Source organism: Rattus norvegicus, chromosome 4, assembly GCF_036323735.1.
Source record: "Rattus norvegicus strain BN/NHsdMcwi chromosome 4, GRCr8, whole genome shotgun sequence".
Lineage (NCBI taxonomy): Eukaryota > Metazoa > Chordata > Mammalia > Rodentia > Muridae > Rattus > Rattus norvegicus.
This window is the reverse complement of record NC_086022.1, coordinates 102,111,525-102,125,427: the sequence shown is the minus strand read 5'-3', so window position 1 is coordinate 102,125,427 and position 13,903 is coordinate 102,111,525. Positions and strand designations below refer to the sequence as shown.

The following is a 13,903-nucleotide window of genomic DNA, read 5'->3' as shown; positions in this document are numbered from 1 at the left end:
GGATAAAGTAACTTGAGTTGGCATTTGTGTTCTCTTAGGGTCTGCATGACATCTATCCAGGATCTTCTGGCTTTCACAGTCTTTGGCAAGTAGTCTGGTCTAATTCTTACAGGTCTGCTTTTATATGTCACTTGACCTTTTAAAATTCTTGAACCCAGGATTCAGCTCCATTTCACTCCCAGGTGTCACTTTATTTCTCCAATGATATATTTTCTATTTTTTCTTTCTCAACTTTCCATTTTTCATTAAAGTGCTTTCCATGAGACTTAAGCAGAAAGAAAAGTCTATGATGGGCTTTTCTGAGACTTCCTTTGTCAATGCAATTAATCTTAATCTTTTCAGACTCTTCAGACAAGGGCAAAAAGCAGCCACATTCATCACCAAAATACCACAAAAGCAGTCTTTACAGCACTTAGCATTTTTTTTCCTCTAAAACATCCTGAGTTAGGCCCGCACAATTCAAATCACTCTCCATAACAAAGGGTCTGTTCACAGCAATAAAATCCTAAGACAGACATTGGTACCAGGGATTTGGGTATTGCTGTGATAGGCCTGATCATGCTTTTGTTTGGGAGAATGTGGACTTTAGGACTTTGGATTCAGAAAGCAGTGGGATGCTTTAAAGGGGGCTCAATGGGCTATCTTCTTAGGAATGTGGAAATATTTGTTACTGAGAGAAGTAAATCTTAAGGAAGATCTAGAGACATAGCAATTCTTCACCATGGCTATGCTATCTTCAAAGTTATAGGAAGATAATTGAACCTTTCTATGAAGTAAAGTAAAACTATTTTTTAAAATACATCGATTTATTCACTTTAAAACCTTATATCAGTTCTTCCTCTCCACCCATTACCTCCTCATGTAAGCCCTCCCTCATTCCTTCAGTCTTTGCTGAAAGTAAAACTTTTGATCAAATTTATACATGAATTCACACACTCAGGTGCTGGCAATCTTTAATAACTAAAATGTAATTTATTTGAAAAGTGTTCTCAGATATTCTCAGATAATAAGTAAAACATGAACTAATCAGTTACAGAACACAATGCATACTGAGAATGGTGATTGTTCAGTGTAAATTTAGATGAGTGCATCTTCATGAATCTCCATCTCATGTTCTTTTAAATCCATCACGAACAGTGTTTCCATGGATTTCATTGGGAGAGTACTTTTCCTGTCCTTCTAGGAATGGCATCAGTTCTTGACAATTGCAAAAATGCATCTAAGCACATCTGGGCTCCATATCACCTTTGAAGGATTTTTTTTTTCTATTAGCTTTGTGTGAATGATCATCTGAGCAGATTTGGAATGAGTAGTGAGATATCTAATAAGCAATATTCAGGAAAACAGGAAGCAGACAAGGCTTTCTGTGATCATTACAGACAATCATTCTGTATACAACTTTATCATGGGATAAATATACCTCAAAATACTCAATTGAACATACCTTGTTTAATGGATCAAATAAATATGGTCTTTAGTAACATACATGGGTAATCCTATAGAACAGGGACTTTCGTCCTAAAATGGAGGAAAGAGAAAACATAAATACCCTTCTTTAGCATTGTTGTGACTACCAATGAGTAGATATTGTCCTGGTTTAACCTGGTTTGCCTTAGTAATCGGACCACAAGTTTATAAGCCAAGAACAGCCTAGATGATATCTTGCTATTTGCATACCACATTTTCAAAAACCACAAACCTGTCACAGTTGTTTAAAAGAGATGTTCTTACGAGAATAGCAGTAGTTAGCCAGAAAACAAAATTCAAATACACAATGGATTTTCTGGTGCAAATTTTCAGCTTCCTGTTAATCAGTGTCACAGGTAACATAGGGCATGGATTTTGAGCTCCGAATCCAGCCAAAATTCTTTTCCTTGAGCAATTTGAGTCTAATTTTTTTCTTTTCCTTTCTTCTGAATACTGAAATTATTTTTGTATCTCTATGTTTACTAACCCCTTTCTCTCTATGTTGCTTTTTCCTAGTCATAGTGTCCAGTGGAGAAATTGTGCTCACTCAGTCTCCAACAACCATGGCTGCATCTCCGGGGGAGAAGGTCACCCTCACCTGCCTTGCCAGTTCCAGTGTAAATTACATGTACTGGTACCAGCAGAAGTCAAGTGCCTCCCCCAAACTCTTGATTTATTACACATCGAGCCTGGCTTCTGGAGTCCCAGATCGCTTCAGTGGCAGTGGGTCTGGGACCTCTTATTCTCTCACAATCAGCTCCATGGAGGCTGAAGATGCTGCCATTTATTACTGCCTGCAGTTGACTAGTACCCCACCCACACAGTGATACAGACATGAACAAAAACCTCCTAACTCCTTAGGGCCCAGCTACTTCCTCCTAGAGATAAAATGTGGCCAAGGGTTTGATGCAGTATTCTAACAGGATGTACTGCATTATAATGTCATTTGCATCTTTGGATAGCTGTCTTCATAATATTTCACTGTACTACAGTGTTTTTCTCAAATAATCTATTTTGACTATCCTTATTTATTCTCAATTTTTGTTCCATTTGTAGAAGGCAAGTGTGACAGGCACGTCTTCTTTGCTATTTTACTGGTAGTTCTTATGAACTTTCACATCTAGTTTCTGCTAATTTCACTTTAGGGTATTCTTGATAGGTGGTTTTTCTTCAGGATATTCACTTACTCAAAGTACTCTGCTGTTGTTATCCTACAAAAAGTAGCATCCATCCTAATCTGTCTTCTGATTTTTTTAGCAGAATTTTTTCCCTAAATTGTCCTGTTAGTATGTGCTTGAAATTATTTTTCTCTCCAATAAAAAAAAAAAACACCTAATTGACAGTCATGCATATTATCTTTCTTTTCCTGACAAGTAAATGAAACACTCCACCTATAGAAAAACAAATAAGCCAACAGATAAGTAATAAATAAACATTATTTTTTCTTTGTATCAGAGTTACAAGCCTGCCTATCGGCATCTCTAGGAGAATGTGTCACCACCACAGGAAGTCAAGATATTGATGAGTATTTAACATATTCTTTTTTTCATCTTTATTAACTTGGGTATCTCTCTCTCTTTTTAAATTTAGTCCTATTTATTTATTACATACACAGTGTTCTGCATATATATGACAGACGAGGGCACCAGATCTTATTAAAGGTGGCTGTGAACCACCATGTGGTTTCTCAGAATTGAACGCAGGACTTCTGGAAGAGCAGTCAGAGCTTTTAACCGCTGATCCATCTCTCCAGACCAACTTGGGTATTTCTTATTTACATTTTGAATGTTATTCCCTTTCCAGGTTTCCAGGCCAACATCCCCCTATCTCCTCCCCCTCCCCATCCCTATGGGTGTCATCCCAATCCTCCCCTAATTACCGCCCTCCCCTCAACTATCACGTTCACTGGGGGTTCAGTCTTGGCAGGACCAAGGGCTTCCCCTTCCACTGGTGTTCTTACTAGGCTATTCATTGCTACCTATGAGGTTGGAGCCCAGGATCAGTCCATGTATAGCCTTTGGGTAGTGGCTTAGTCCCTGGAAGCACTGGTTGGTTGGCATTGTTGTACATATGGGGTCTCGAGCCCCTTCAAGCTCTTCCAGTTCTTTCTAAGATTCCTTCAACGGGGTCCCGTTCTCAGTTCAGTGGTTTGCTGATGGCATTCACCAATGTATTTGCTGTATTCTGGGTGTGTTTTTCAGGAGATATCTATATTCGGTTCCAGTCGGTTTACACTTCTTTGATTCATCCATCTTATCTAATTTGGTGGCTGTTTGTGTATGGGCCACATGTAAGGCAGGCTCTGAATGGATGTGTCTTCGGTTTCTCTTTTAAAATTTGCCTCCCTATTCCCTGTCAAGGGTATTCTTGTTCCCCTTGTAAAGAAAGAGTGAAGCATTTGCATTTTGGTCATCCATCTTGAGTTTCATGTGTTCTGTGCATCTAAGGGCAATTCAAGCATTTGAGCTAATAGCCACTTATCAATGAGTGCATACCATGTGTGTTTTTCTGTGATTGGGTTACCTCATTCAGGATGATATTTTCCAGTTCCATCCATTTGGCTATGAATTTCATAAAGTCATTGTTTGTGATAGCTGAGTAATATTCCATTGTGTAGATGTATCACATTTTGTGTATCCATTCCTCTGTTGAAGGGCATCTGAGTTCTTTCCAGCTTCTGGCTATTATAAATAAGGCTGCTATGAACATAGTGGAGCACATGTCTTTCTTATATTTTGGGGCATCTTTTGGGTATATGGCCGAGAGGTATAGCTGGGTCCTCAGGTAGTTCCAATGTCCAATTTTCTGAGGAACCTTCAGACTGATTTCCAGAATGGTTGTACCAGTCTGCAATCCCACCAACAATGGAGGAGTGTTCCTTTTTCTCCACATCCTTGCAAGCATTTGCTGTCACCTGAGTTTTTGATCTTAGCCATTCTCACTGGTATGAGGTGAAATCTCAGGGTTGTTTTGATTTGCATTTCCCTTATGACTGAAGATGTTGAACATTTCTTTAGGTGTTTCTTAGCCATTTGGCATTCCTCAGCTGTGAATTCTTTGTTTAGCTCTGAACTCCATTTTAATAGGGTTATTTGTCTCCCTGTGGTCTAACTTCTTGAGTTCTTGTATATTTTGGATATAATCCCTCTGTCTGTTGTAGGATTGGTAAAGATCTTTTCCCAATCTGTTGGTTGTCATTTTGTCCTAACCACAGTGTCCTTTGCCTTACAGAAGCTTTACAGTTTTATGAGATCCCATTTGTCAATTCTTGATCTTAGAGCATAAGCCATTGGTATTTTGTTCAAGGAATTTTCTCCAGTGCCCATGTGTTCGAGATGCTTCCCCACTTTTTATTCTATTAGTTTGAGTGTATCTGGTTTGGTGTGGTGGTCCTTGATCCACTTGAACTTAGGCTTTGTACAGGGTGATAAGCATGGATCGATTTGCATTCTTCTACATGTTGACCTCCAGTTGAACCAGCACCATTTGCTGAAAATGCTATCTTTTTTCCATTGGAGGGTTTTGGCTCCTTTGTCAAAAATCAAGTGACCTTAGGTGTGTCAGTTCATTTCTGGGTCTTCAATTCTATTCCACTGGTCTATCTGTCTCTCTCTGTACCAATACCATGTAGTTTTTATCACTATTGCTCTGTAATATTGCTTGAGTTCAGGGATAGTGATTCAGCCTGAAGTCCTTTTATAGTTGAGGATAGTTTTACCTATCGTGGATTTTTTGTTAATCTAGATGAATTTCCAAATTGTTCCGTCTAACTCTTTGAAGAATTGGATTGGTATTTTGATGGGGATTGCATTGAATCTGTAGATTGCTTTTGGTAAAATGGCCATTTTTACTATATTAATCCTGCCAATCCATGAGCATGGGAGATCTTTCCATCTTTTGAGGTGTTCTTCAATTTCTTTCTTCAAAGGTTTGAAGTTCTTATTGTACAGATCTTTTACTTGCTTGGTTAAAGTCACACCGAGGTATTTTATATTATTTGGGACTATTATGAAGGGTGTCGTTTCCCTAATTTCTTTCTCGGCTTGTTTCTCTTTTGCGTAGAGGAAGGCTACTGATTTATTTGAGTTAATTTTATACCCAGCCACTTTGCTGAAGTTGTTTATCAGCTTTAGTAGTTCTCGGATGGAACTTTTGGGATCACTTAAATACACTATCATATCATCTACAAATAGTGACATTTTGACATTTTTTTTCCAATCTCTATCCCCTTGATCTCCATTTGTTGTCTGATTGCTCTGGCTACAACTTCAAGAACTATATTGAATAAGTAGGGAGAGAGTGGGAAGCCTTGTCTAGTCCCTGATTTTAGTGGGATTGCTTCAAGTTTCTTTCCATTTAGTTTAATGTTGGCTACTGGTTTGCTGTATATGGCTCATACTATGTTAACATATGGGCATTTAATTCCTATTCCTTCCAGGACTTTTATCATGAAGGGGTGTTCAATTTGTCAAATGCTTTCTCAGCCTCTAATGAAATGATCATGTGGTTTTGTTCTTTCAGTTTGTTTATAAAATGGATCATGTTGATGGTTTTCTCTATATTAAACCATCCCTGCATGACTGGGAGGAAGCCTACTTGATCATGGTGGATGATTCTTTTAATGTGCTCTTTGATTCGGTTTGCCAGAATTTTATTAATTGTTTTTGTGTCAATATTCATAAGGGACATTGGTCTAAAGTTCTCTTTCTTTGTTGGGTCTTTGTTTGGTTTAGGTATATGAGTAATTGTGGCTTCATAGAAGGAATTCGATAGTATTCCATCTGTTTCAATTTTGTGGAATAGTTTGGATAATATTGGTATGAGGTCTTCTATGAATGTCTGATAGAATTGTGCACTAAACCCATCTGGACCTGGGCTCTTTTTGGTTGGGAGACCGTTAATGACTGTTTCTATTTCGTTAGTAGTTATGGGGTTGTTTAAATGGTTTATCTGTTCCTGATTTAACTTGATATCTGGTATCTTTCAAGGAGATTGTCAATTTCCTGCAGATTTTCAAGTTTTGTTGAAGATAGGATTTGTAGTAGGATCTGATGATTTTTTGAATTTCCTCTGATTCTGTAGTTATGTCTCTGTTTTCATTTCTGATTTTGTTAATTTGGACACACTTTGCGTCCTCTGGTTAGTCTGGCTAAGGGTTTATCTATCATGTTGATTTTCTCAAAACCCAACTTTTGGTTCTGTTGATTCTTTTTATGGTCCTTTTTGTTTCTAATTTGTTGATTTCAGCTCTGAGTTTGATTATTTCCTGCCTTCTACTCCTCCTGGGTGTATTTGCTTCTTTTTGTTCTAGAGCTTTCAGGTGTGCTGTAAAGCTGATGACATATGCTCTCTTTGTTTCTTTCTGCAGGCACTCAGAGCTATGAGTTTTCCTCTTAGCACAGCTTTCATTGTGTCCCATTAGTTTGGGTATGTCATACCTTCATTTTCATTAAATTCTAAGAAGTCTTTAATTTCTTTCTCTATTTTTTCCTTGACCAGGTTATCAATGAGTAGTGTATTGCTCAATTTCCATGTATATGTGGGTGTTCTTCCCTTATTGTTGTTGAAGACCAGCTTTAGGCCATGGTGGTCTGATAGGACACATGCGATTATTTCTAACTTTCTGTGTCTCTTGAGGCCTGTTTTATGACCAATTATATGGTCAATTTTGGAGAAAGTACCATGAGATGCTGAGAAGAATGTATATCCTTTTGATTTAGGATAGAATGTTCTATAAATATCTGTTAAGTCCTTTGTTTCATGACTTCTCTTAGTCTGTGTATGTCTCTGTTTAAATTCTGTTTCCATGATCTGTCCATTGATGAGAGTGGAGTGTTGAAATCTCCTACTATTATTGTGTGAGGTGCAATGTGTGCTTTGAGCTTTAGTAAGGTTTCTTTTATGTATGTAGGTGCCCGTATATTTGGAGCATAGTTATTTAGGATTGAGAGTTCATCCTTGTGGATTTTTCCCTTAATATATATGAAGTGTCCTTCCTTAACTTTTTGGGTGACTTTTAGTTGATAATCGATTTTATTCGATATTAGAATGCCTACTCGAGCTTGCTTCTTCTGACCATTTGCTTGGAAAATTGTTTTCCAGTCTTTCACTCTGAGGTAGTGTCTGTCTTTGTCTCTGGTGTGTGTTTCCTGTGGGCAGCAGAATACACAGCCCTCATTGCGTATCCAGATTGTTAATCTATGTCTTTTTATTGGGGAGTTGAGACCACTGATGTTGAGAGATATTAAGGAATTGTGTTTATTGCTTCCTGTTATATTCATATTTGGATGTGAGGTTATGTTTGCGTGCTTTTCTTCTCTTCGTTTTGTTGCCAAGACGATTAGTGTCTTGCTTTTTCTAGGGTGTAGCTTGCCTCCTTATGTTGGGCTTTACCATTTATTATCCTTTGTAGTGCTGGATTTGTAGAAAGATATTGTGTAAATTTGGTTTTGTCATGGAATATCTTGGTTTCTCCATCTATGCTAATTGAGAGTTTTGCAGGATTCAGTAACCTGGGCTGGCATTTGTGTTCTCTTAGGGTCTGTATGACATCTGTGCAGGATCTTCTGGCTTTCATAGTCTCTGGCGAAAAGTCTGGTGTGATTCTGATAGGTCTGCCTTTATATGTTACTTGACCTTTTTCTCTTACTGCTTTTAATATTCTGTCTTTATTTTGTGCATTTGGTGTTTTGACTATTATGTGACGGGAGGAGTTTCTTTTCTGGTCCAATCTATTTGGAGTTCTGTAGGCTACTTGTATACCTATGGGTATCTCTTTTTTTAGGTTAGGGAAGTTTTCTTCTATGATTTTGTTGAAGATATTTACTGGTCCTTTGAGCTGGGAGTCTTCACTCTCTTCTATACTTATTATCCTTAGGTTTGATCTCCTCATTGTGTCCTGGATTTCCTGTATGTTTTGGACCAGTAGCTTTTTCTGCTTTACATTATCTTTGACAGTTGAGTCTATGATTTCTATGGAATCTTCTGCTCCTGAGATTCTCTCTTCTATCTCTTGTATTCTGTTGGTGATGCTTGTCTATATGGCTCCTTGTCTCTTCCTTTGGATCTCTATATCCAGGGGTGTTTCCCTGTGTTCTTTCTTGATTGCTTCTATTTCCATTTTTAATTCCTTCAACTGTTTGACTGTGTTTTCCTGTAATTCTTTCAGGGATTTTTGTGATTCTTCTCTATAGGCTTCTACTTGTTTATTTGTGTTTTCCTGCTTTTCTCTAATGGAGTTCTTCATGTCTTTCTTGAAGTCCTCCAGCATCGTGATCAAATATGATTTTGAATATAGATCTTGTTTTTCTTGTGTGTTTGGACATTCAGTGTTTGCTTTGGTGTGAGAATTGGGCTCTGATGATGCCATGTAGTCTTGGTTTCTGTTGCTTGGGTTCCTGCGCTTGCCTCTTACCATCAGATTATCTCTGGTGTTACTTTGTTCTGCTATTTCTGACAGTGGCTAGACTGTCCTATAAGCCTGTGTGTCAGGAGTGCTGTTGACCTGTTTTCCTGTTTTCTTTCAGCCAGTTATAGGAACAGAGGTTTCTGCGTTCAGGTGTGGAGTTTCTCCTGTCTACAGGTCTTCAGCTGTTCCTATGGGCCTGTGTCCTGAGTTCACCAGGCAGGTCGCTTGGAGCAGAAAAGTTGGTCTTACCTGTGGTCCCAAGGCTCAGGTTTGCTTGTAGGGTGTTGCTTATGAGCTCTCCGCAAAGGCAGCAACCAGGAGGACCTGCGCTGCCCTTTCTGGGAGCCCCATGTGCACCAGGGTCCCAGATGGCGTTTGGTGTTTTCCTCTGGAGTCAGAAATGTGGGCAGAGTGTAGTCTCTTCTGGCTTCCCAGGCGTGTCTGCCTCTCTGAAGTTTTAGGTCTCCCTTACATGGGATTTGGGTGCAGAGAACTGTTTATCCAGTTGTTCCCTTCAGGTTCTGGCGGTGTCTCGGGCTCAGGGGACCTGCTGCTCCAGTGCCCTTATCTATGGGAAGAGAATTCTGGTTTTTAATTTGATACTTTAATTATTTACATTTCTTTTTTTTCCATCTTTATTACCTTGGGTATTTCGTATTTATATCTTGATTATTATTCCCTTTCTTGGTTTCCAGGCCAACATCCCCTATCTCCTCCCCCTTCCTGTACCTATGTGTGTTCCCCTCCCCATTCTCACCCCAGTACCGTCCTCCCCCCAACTATCACGTTCACTGGGGGTTCAGTCTTGGCAGGACCAAGGGCTTCCCCTTCCACTGGTGCTCTTACTATGCTATTTATTGCTACCTATGAGGTTGGAGCCCAGGGTCAGTCCATGTATAGTCTTTGGGTAGTGGCTTAGTCCCTGGAAGCACTGGTTGGTTGGCATTCTTGTTCATATGGTGTCTCAAGCCCCTTCAAGCTCTTTCAGTCCTTTCTAAGATTCATTCAACGGGGTTCCCATTCTCAGTTCAGTGGTTTGCTGCTGGCATTCGCCTATGTATTTGCCATATTCTGGCTGGGTCTCTCAGGAGAGATCTACATCCTGTTCCTGTCAGCCTGCACTTTGGTTCATCCATCTTATCTAGTTTGGTGGCTGTATATGTATGGGGCACATGTGGGGCAGGCTCTGCATGGGTGTTCCTTCTGCCTCTGTTCTAAACTTTGCCTCCCTATTCCCTCCCAAGAGTATTCTTGTTCCACTTTTAAAGAAGGAGTGAAGCATTCACATTTTGATCATCCTTCTTGAGTTTCATGTGTTCTGTGCATCTAGGGTAATTCAAGCATTTGGGCTAATATACACTAGTCAATGAGTGCATACCATGTGTGTTTTTCTGTGATTGGGTTACCTCACTCATCATTTCAAATGTTTCCCCTATCCTGGTTTCTGCTTAGGGAAAACCCCTATCCCATCCCCTCACCTGCTTCTATGAGATTGCATCCAGCCTTTACAGGACAAAGGGCTTTCCTGCCACTGATCCCCAAAAAGGCTATCATCTGTTACACATGCAGCTGTAGCTATGGGTCACTCCATGAATACTTTTAGGTTGGTGGTTTAGTCCCTAGAAGGTATGGGGGATCTGGTTGGTTGATATTATTGTTCTTCCTATGGGACTAAAAACCCCATGTATTACTCCTGTTCTATCTCTAACTCCTCGATTGGGGACCCCATTCACAGTACAGTAGTTGCCTGTGACCATGTGCCTCTGTATTTTTCAGGCTGTGGTATAGCCTCTCAGAAGATGAGAATTCTTACTGAACTAAAGTCAAGGAGTAAGAAATACCCAATTTCATAAAGATGGAGGGGGAAAAAGAAGGGCTATGTTCCTCCAGAAATTCAGGGGAAGTAATTAAAATACCGATTTTGCATCCATAAAATGCCCTATATATTCTCTACTCAAAGCCCTCTTCTTTCCCCCAGCATCTGCTTTATAATCATTATTATGATTGCATTAATTCCACTATATCATTTCAGTATGAACTCTACATATCAAAACCCCTAATTAACCATAGTTCTCAAATCCCATATGCCATATAACATGAGTAGAACTAGGATGCTTTGGGACATGGACTACCCTATATGTGTCAAGAATATTTTTCATATTGTATCAACATACAGATAAACTGTCTGCCTATGAAAGGAAGTAAAAGTTCTGCAGTGTAGAGTTTTGATAGAAGAAATGGTGGGAGAAATATAAGCCTTAGAGACATAAGCTATGTGAGAATAAGAGAAAGGGAAACTTCTGATATAAGTAATATAGACTTCATAGTTCACATGAGAATGAAGACTCATAGAAATGCCTGTGATTCTGTGTCATGGGGATAAAGGAGGGAGGGAAATTGTAGCTTCATTAAAATAATCAGATTTTCGAGGGTAATTAGGCATGTCCTAAATCTTGTACCTGCTTAAAAACCAAAACTAAAACCAAAACCAAACCGAAACAAAACAAAGCTACCAAACAAACAGAAATAAAATTAAAGATTTCATACATCATGATACATCATTTTATTAGTGTCCTCAGGTATCCTGGGCATCCTTATGGCACCACTTCATGAAGAAAATAACCAATTATTAATACATTTTTAAATTTTTACCATCAAACAGGAAAAGTAGAATTTCTCCTAGATGTGGCATTACCTTACTTCTTAAAAATTAAAGGGGATGTCTAGTACACTTCAGTAACTGGTTGTATTGTAGCACTTAGTTGTTCTAGAGCTAAGGACATACTTTTATCATAAGAAAAATTTGTGCAAATTAGAATCTAAACTCTTAACATCCAAAGACTTGGTCATGTTGCATAGACATATTCATTCAAGAATTGGTTGATTATTGGTGCTTCCCTAGAATTTAAGTCTTACTTGAAACTGACAATGAGGGCTGACAAACCCATTTTCCCAAAATTACCCAAGAAGTTCCACATGGGATGTTGATGTGCTTAGATGTATACAGTATCTCTGTGTGCTTTCCTAGTCTTTTATGCTGCCTAATCTTCCTACAGGTTTCAATGAGCCTTGAATCCTCCTTTTCTGATTTTATATCTCATGGGAGTGTTGATCATTAATCATGTCCATAGGAAACCACATACAGGAAAAAAGATCCTGACAAAGGTACTTCTAGAAGACATGACAGCAAGTGAGGAACTGGAGAACTGACTAGCTGTTTCATTGTTGCCTCACAATTCAAAATTCCTGATGTTTCTACTATAGATATGTACGTTTCTTGTTTATATTATATTGCAGTGGAGAGATAACATAACCACAAAATCTCTTATAGAGGAAAGCATTTATTTGCAACTTGCTTAGAGTTTAGTTCACTACCCTCATGTTGGAAGCATGGCTGCACAAAGGCAGATATGATAGTTGAAAGTTTGACATTTGGATCAGCAAGCAACAAGAAAATAAGAATACTGGCCCTGGATTAGGCTTTTAAGACCTTGGAGTCCAACTCCAGTGTCACATATCCTCCAACAAAGCTAAAACTCAAAATCGTATCAAATAGGGCCTAAGCATTTATGTATATGAGTTTATGGGGGATATTCTTACTCAAACAACCACAGATGGTATAGCACTAACCAGAAATAAGTATAAAGCACTAAATACAGTCCAGTGTTTAGCAACACATAAGTATAAAAGTGTTTCCTTTTTACTTTAGGTATGTTCAGAGTTTGCTTGAAGCAGAAGACTTCGGTGCAGTCAGAACTGCTCTTTATGCAATCTTTTCTTTACTAGGATTAAAGTTCAAACAACTGATTCTGAAAAAGCTTTCTTGACAAATTATAATATATTATCAAAAACAATGACTTTATGAAATGCATAGGCAAATGGATGGAACTGGAAAATATTACCCTGAGTAAGGTAACCCAATCACAGAAAAACACACATGGTATGCACTCATTGATAAGTGGATATTAGCTCAAATGCTCGAATTACCCTAGATGCACAGAACACATGAAACTCAAGAAGGATGATCAAAATGTGAATGTTTCACTCCTTCTTTAAAAGTAGAACAAGAATACTCTTGGGAGGGAATAGGGAGGCAAAGATTAAAACAGAGGCAGAAGGAACACCCATGCAGAGCCTGCCCCACATGTGCCCCATACATATACAGCCACTAAACTAGATAAGATGGATGAAGCAAAGTGCAGGCTGACAGGAACGGGATGTAGATCTCTCCTGAGAGACACTGGGCTCCAACCTCATAGGTAGCAATGAATAGTCTAGTAAGAGCACCAGTGGAAGGGGAAGCCCTTGGTCCTGCCAAGACTGAATTCCCAGTGAATATAATTGTTGGGGGGCTGGCAGTAATGGGGGGAGGATGGGGAGGGGAACACCCAAATATAGGGGGAGAGGGAGGGGTTAGGGGGATGTTGGCCTGGAAACTGGGAAAGGGAATGACAATCGAAATGTAAATAAGAAATATTCGAGTTAATAAAGATAAAAAAAAAGAAAAAGAGAGAGAAATACAGAGAGAGACAGACAGAAGGAAAGAGACACAGAGAGACTCAGAGAGAGTTTAACCATTCCTCTTAACCATACCCCAACTATTTCTTATATTTCCATGTGAGGAAATAATGTGGACCCACTTCCTCATGAAAAGCAATCTCTTTCATGTCATACTTTTTTTCTTCACAATGTTCATGTCTTAACTCCTAGTGACTCACATTGTTAATTTATTTCTCTTAATTGAAAAATATTCTGGGGTGTCATTATATATTATTTTTTAGAGAACAGAGTACCTGCTTGGCTTTTTAAGACCTCAATCACAGAAGAAAATTATTTAGGATTAAACTGGTTAGAGAACAGAAGCAATGGCTTGGGGGCTCTAGGGAACATCCTTGTTAGAACCTGAAAGGAAAAGAAGCAAATTCCTGAATTTGATTCACCACAGTGGAAGCAGATTGTGAGAACAATAACACGTGGAGTAATACAAATTGTCTAGTTGAATAAAACAAGTGAATATAATGAATACTC

General features: G+C 38.8%; 1 gene segment (V, D, J or C); it reads left to right on the top strand.

Moving 5' to 3' along the window:
- The first annotated feature begins 1,685 nt into the window (after positions 1-1,685).
- Positions 1,686-2,309, top strand: LOC502812 (Ig kappa chain V-IV region S107B-like). The segment is given in 2 exon segments: positions 1,686-1,823; positions 1,984-2,309. Coding segments are annotated over 2 exon segments (360 nt in total).
- The last annotated feature ends 11,594 nt before the right edge of the window (positions 2,310-13,903 follow it).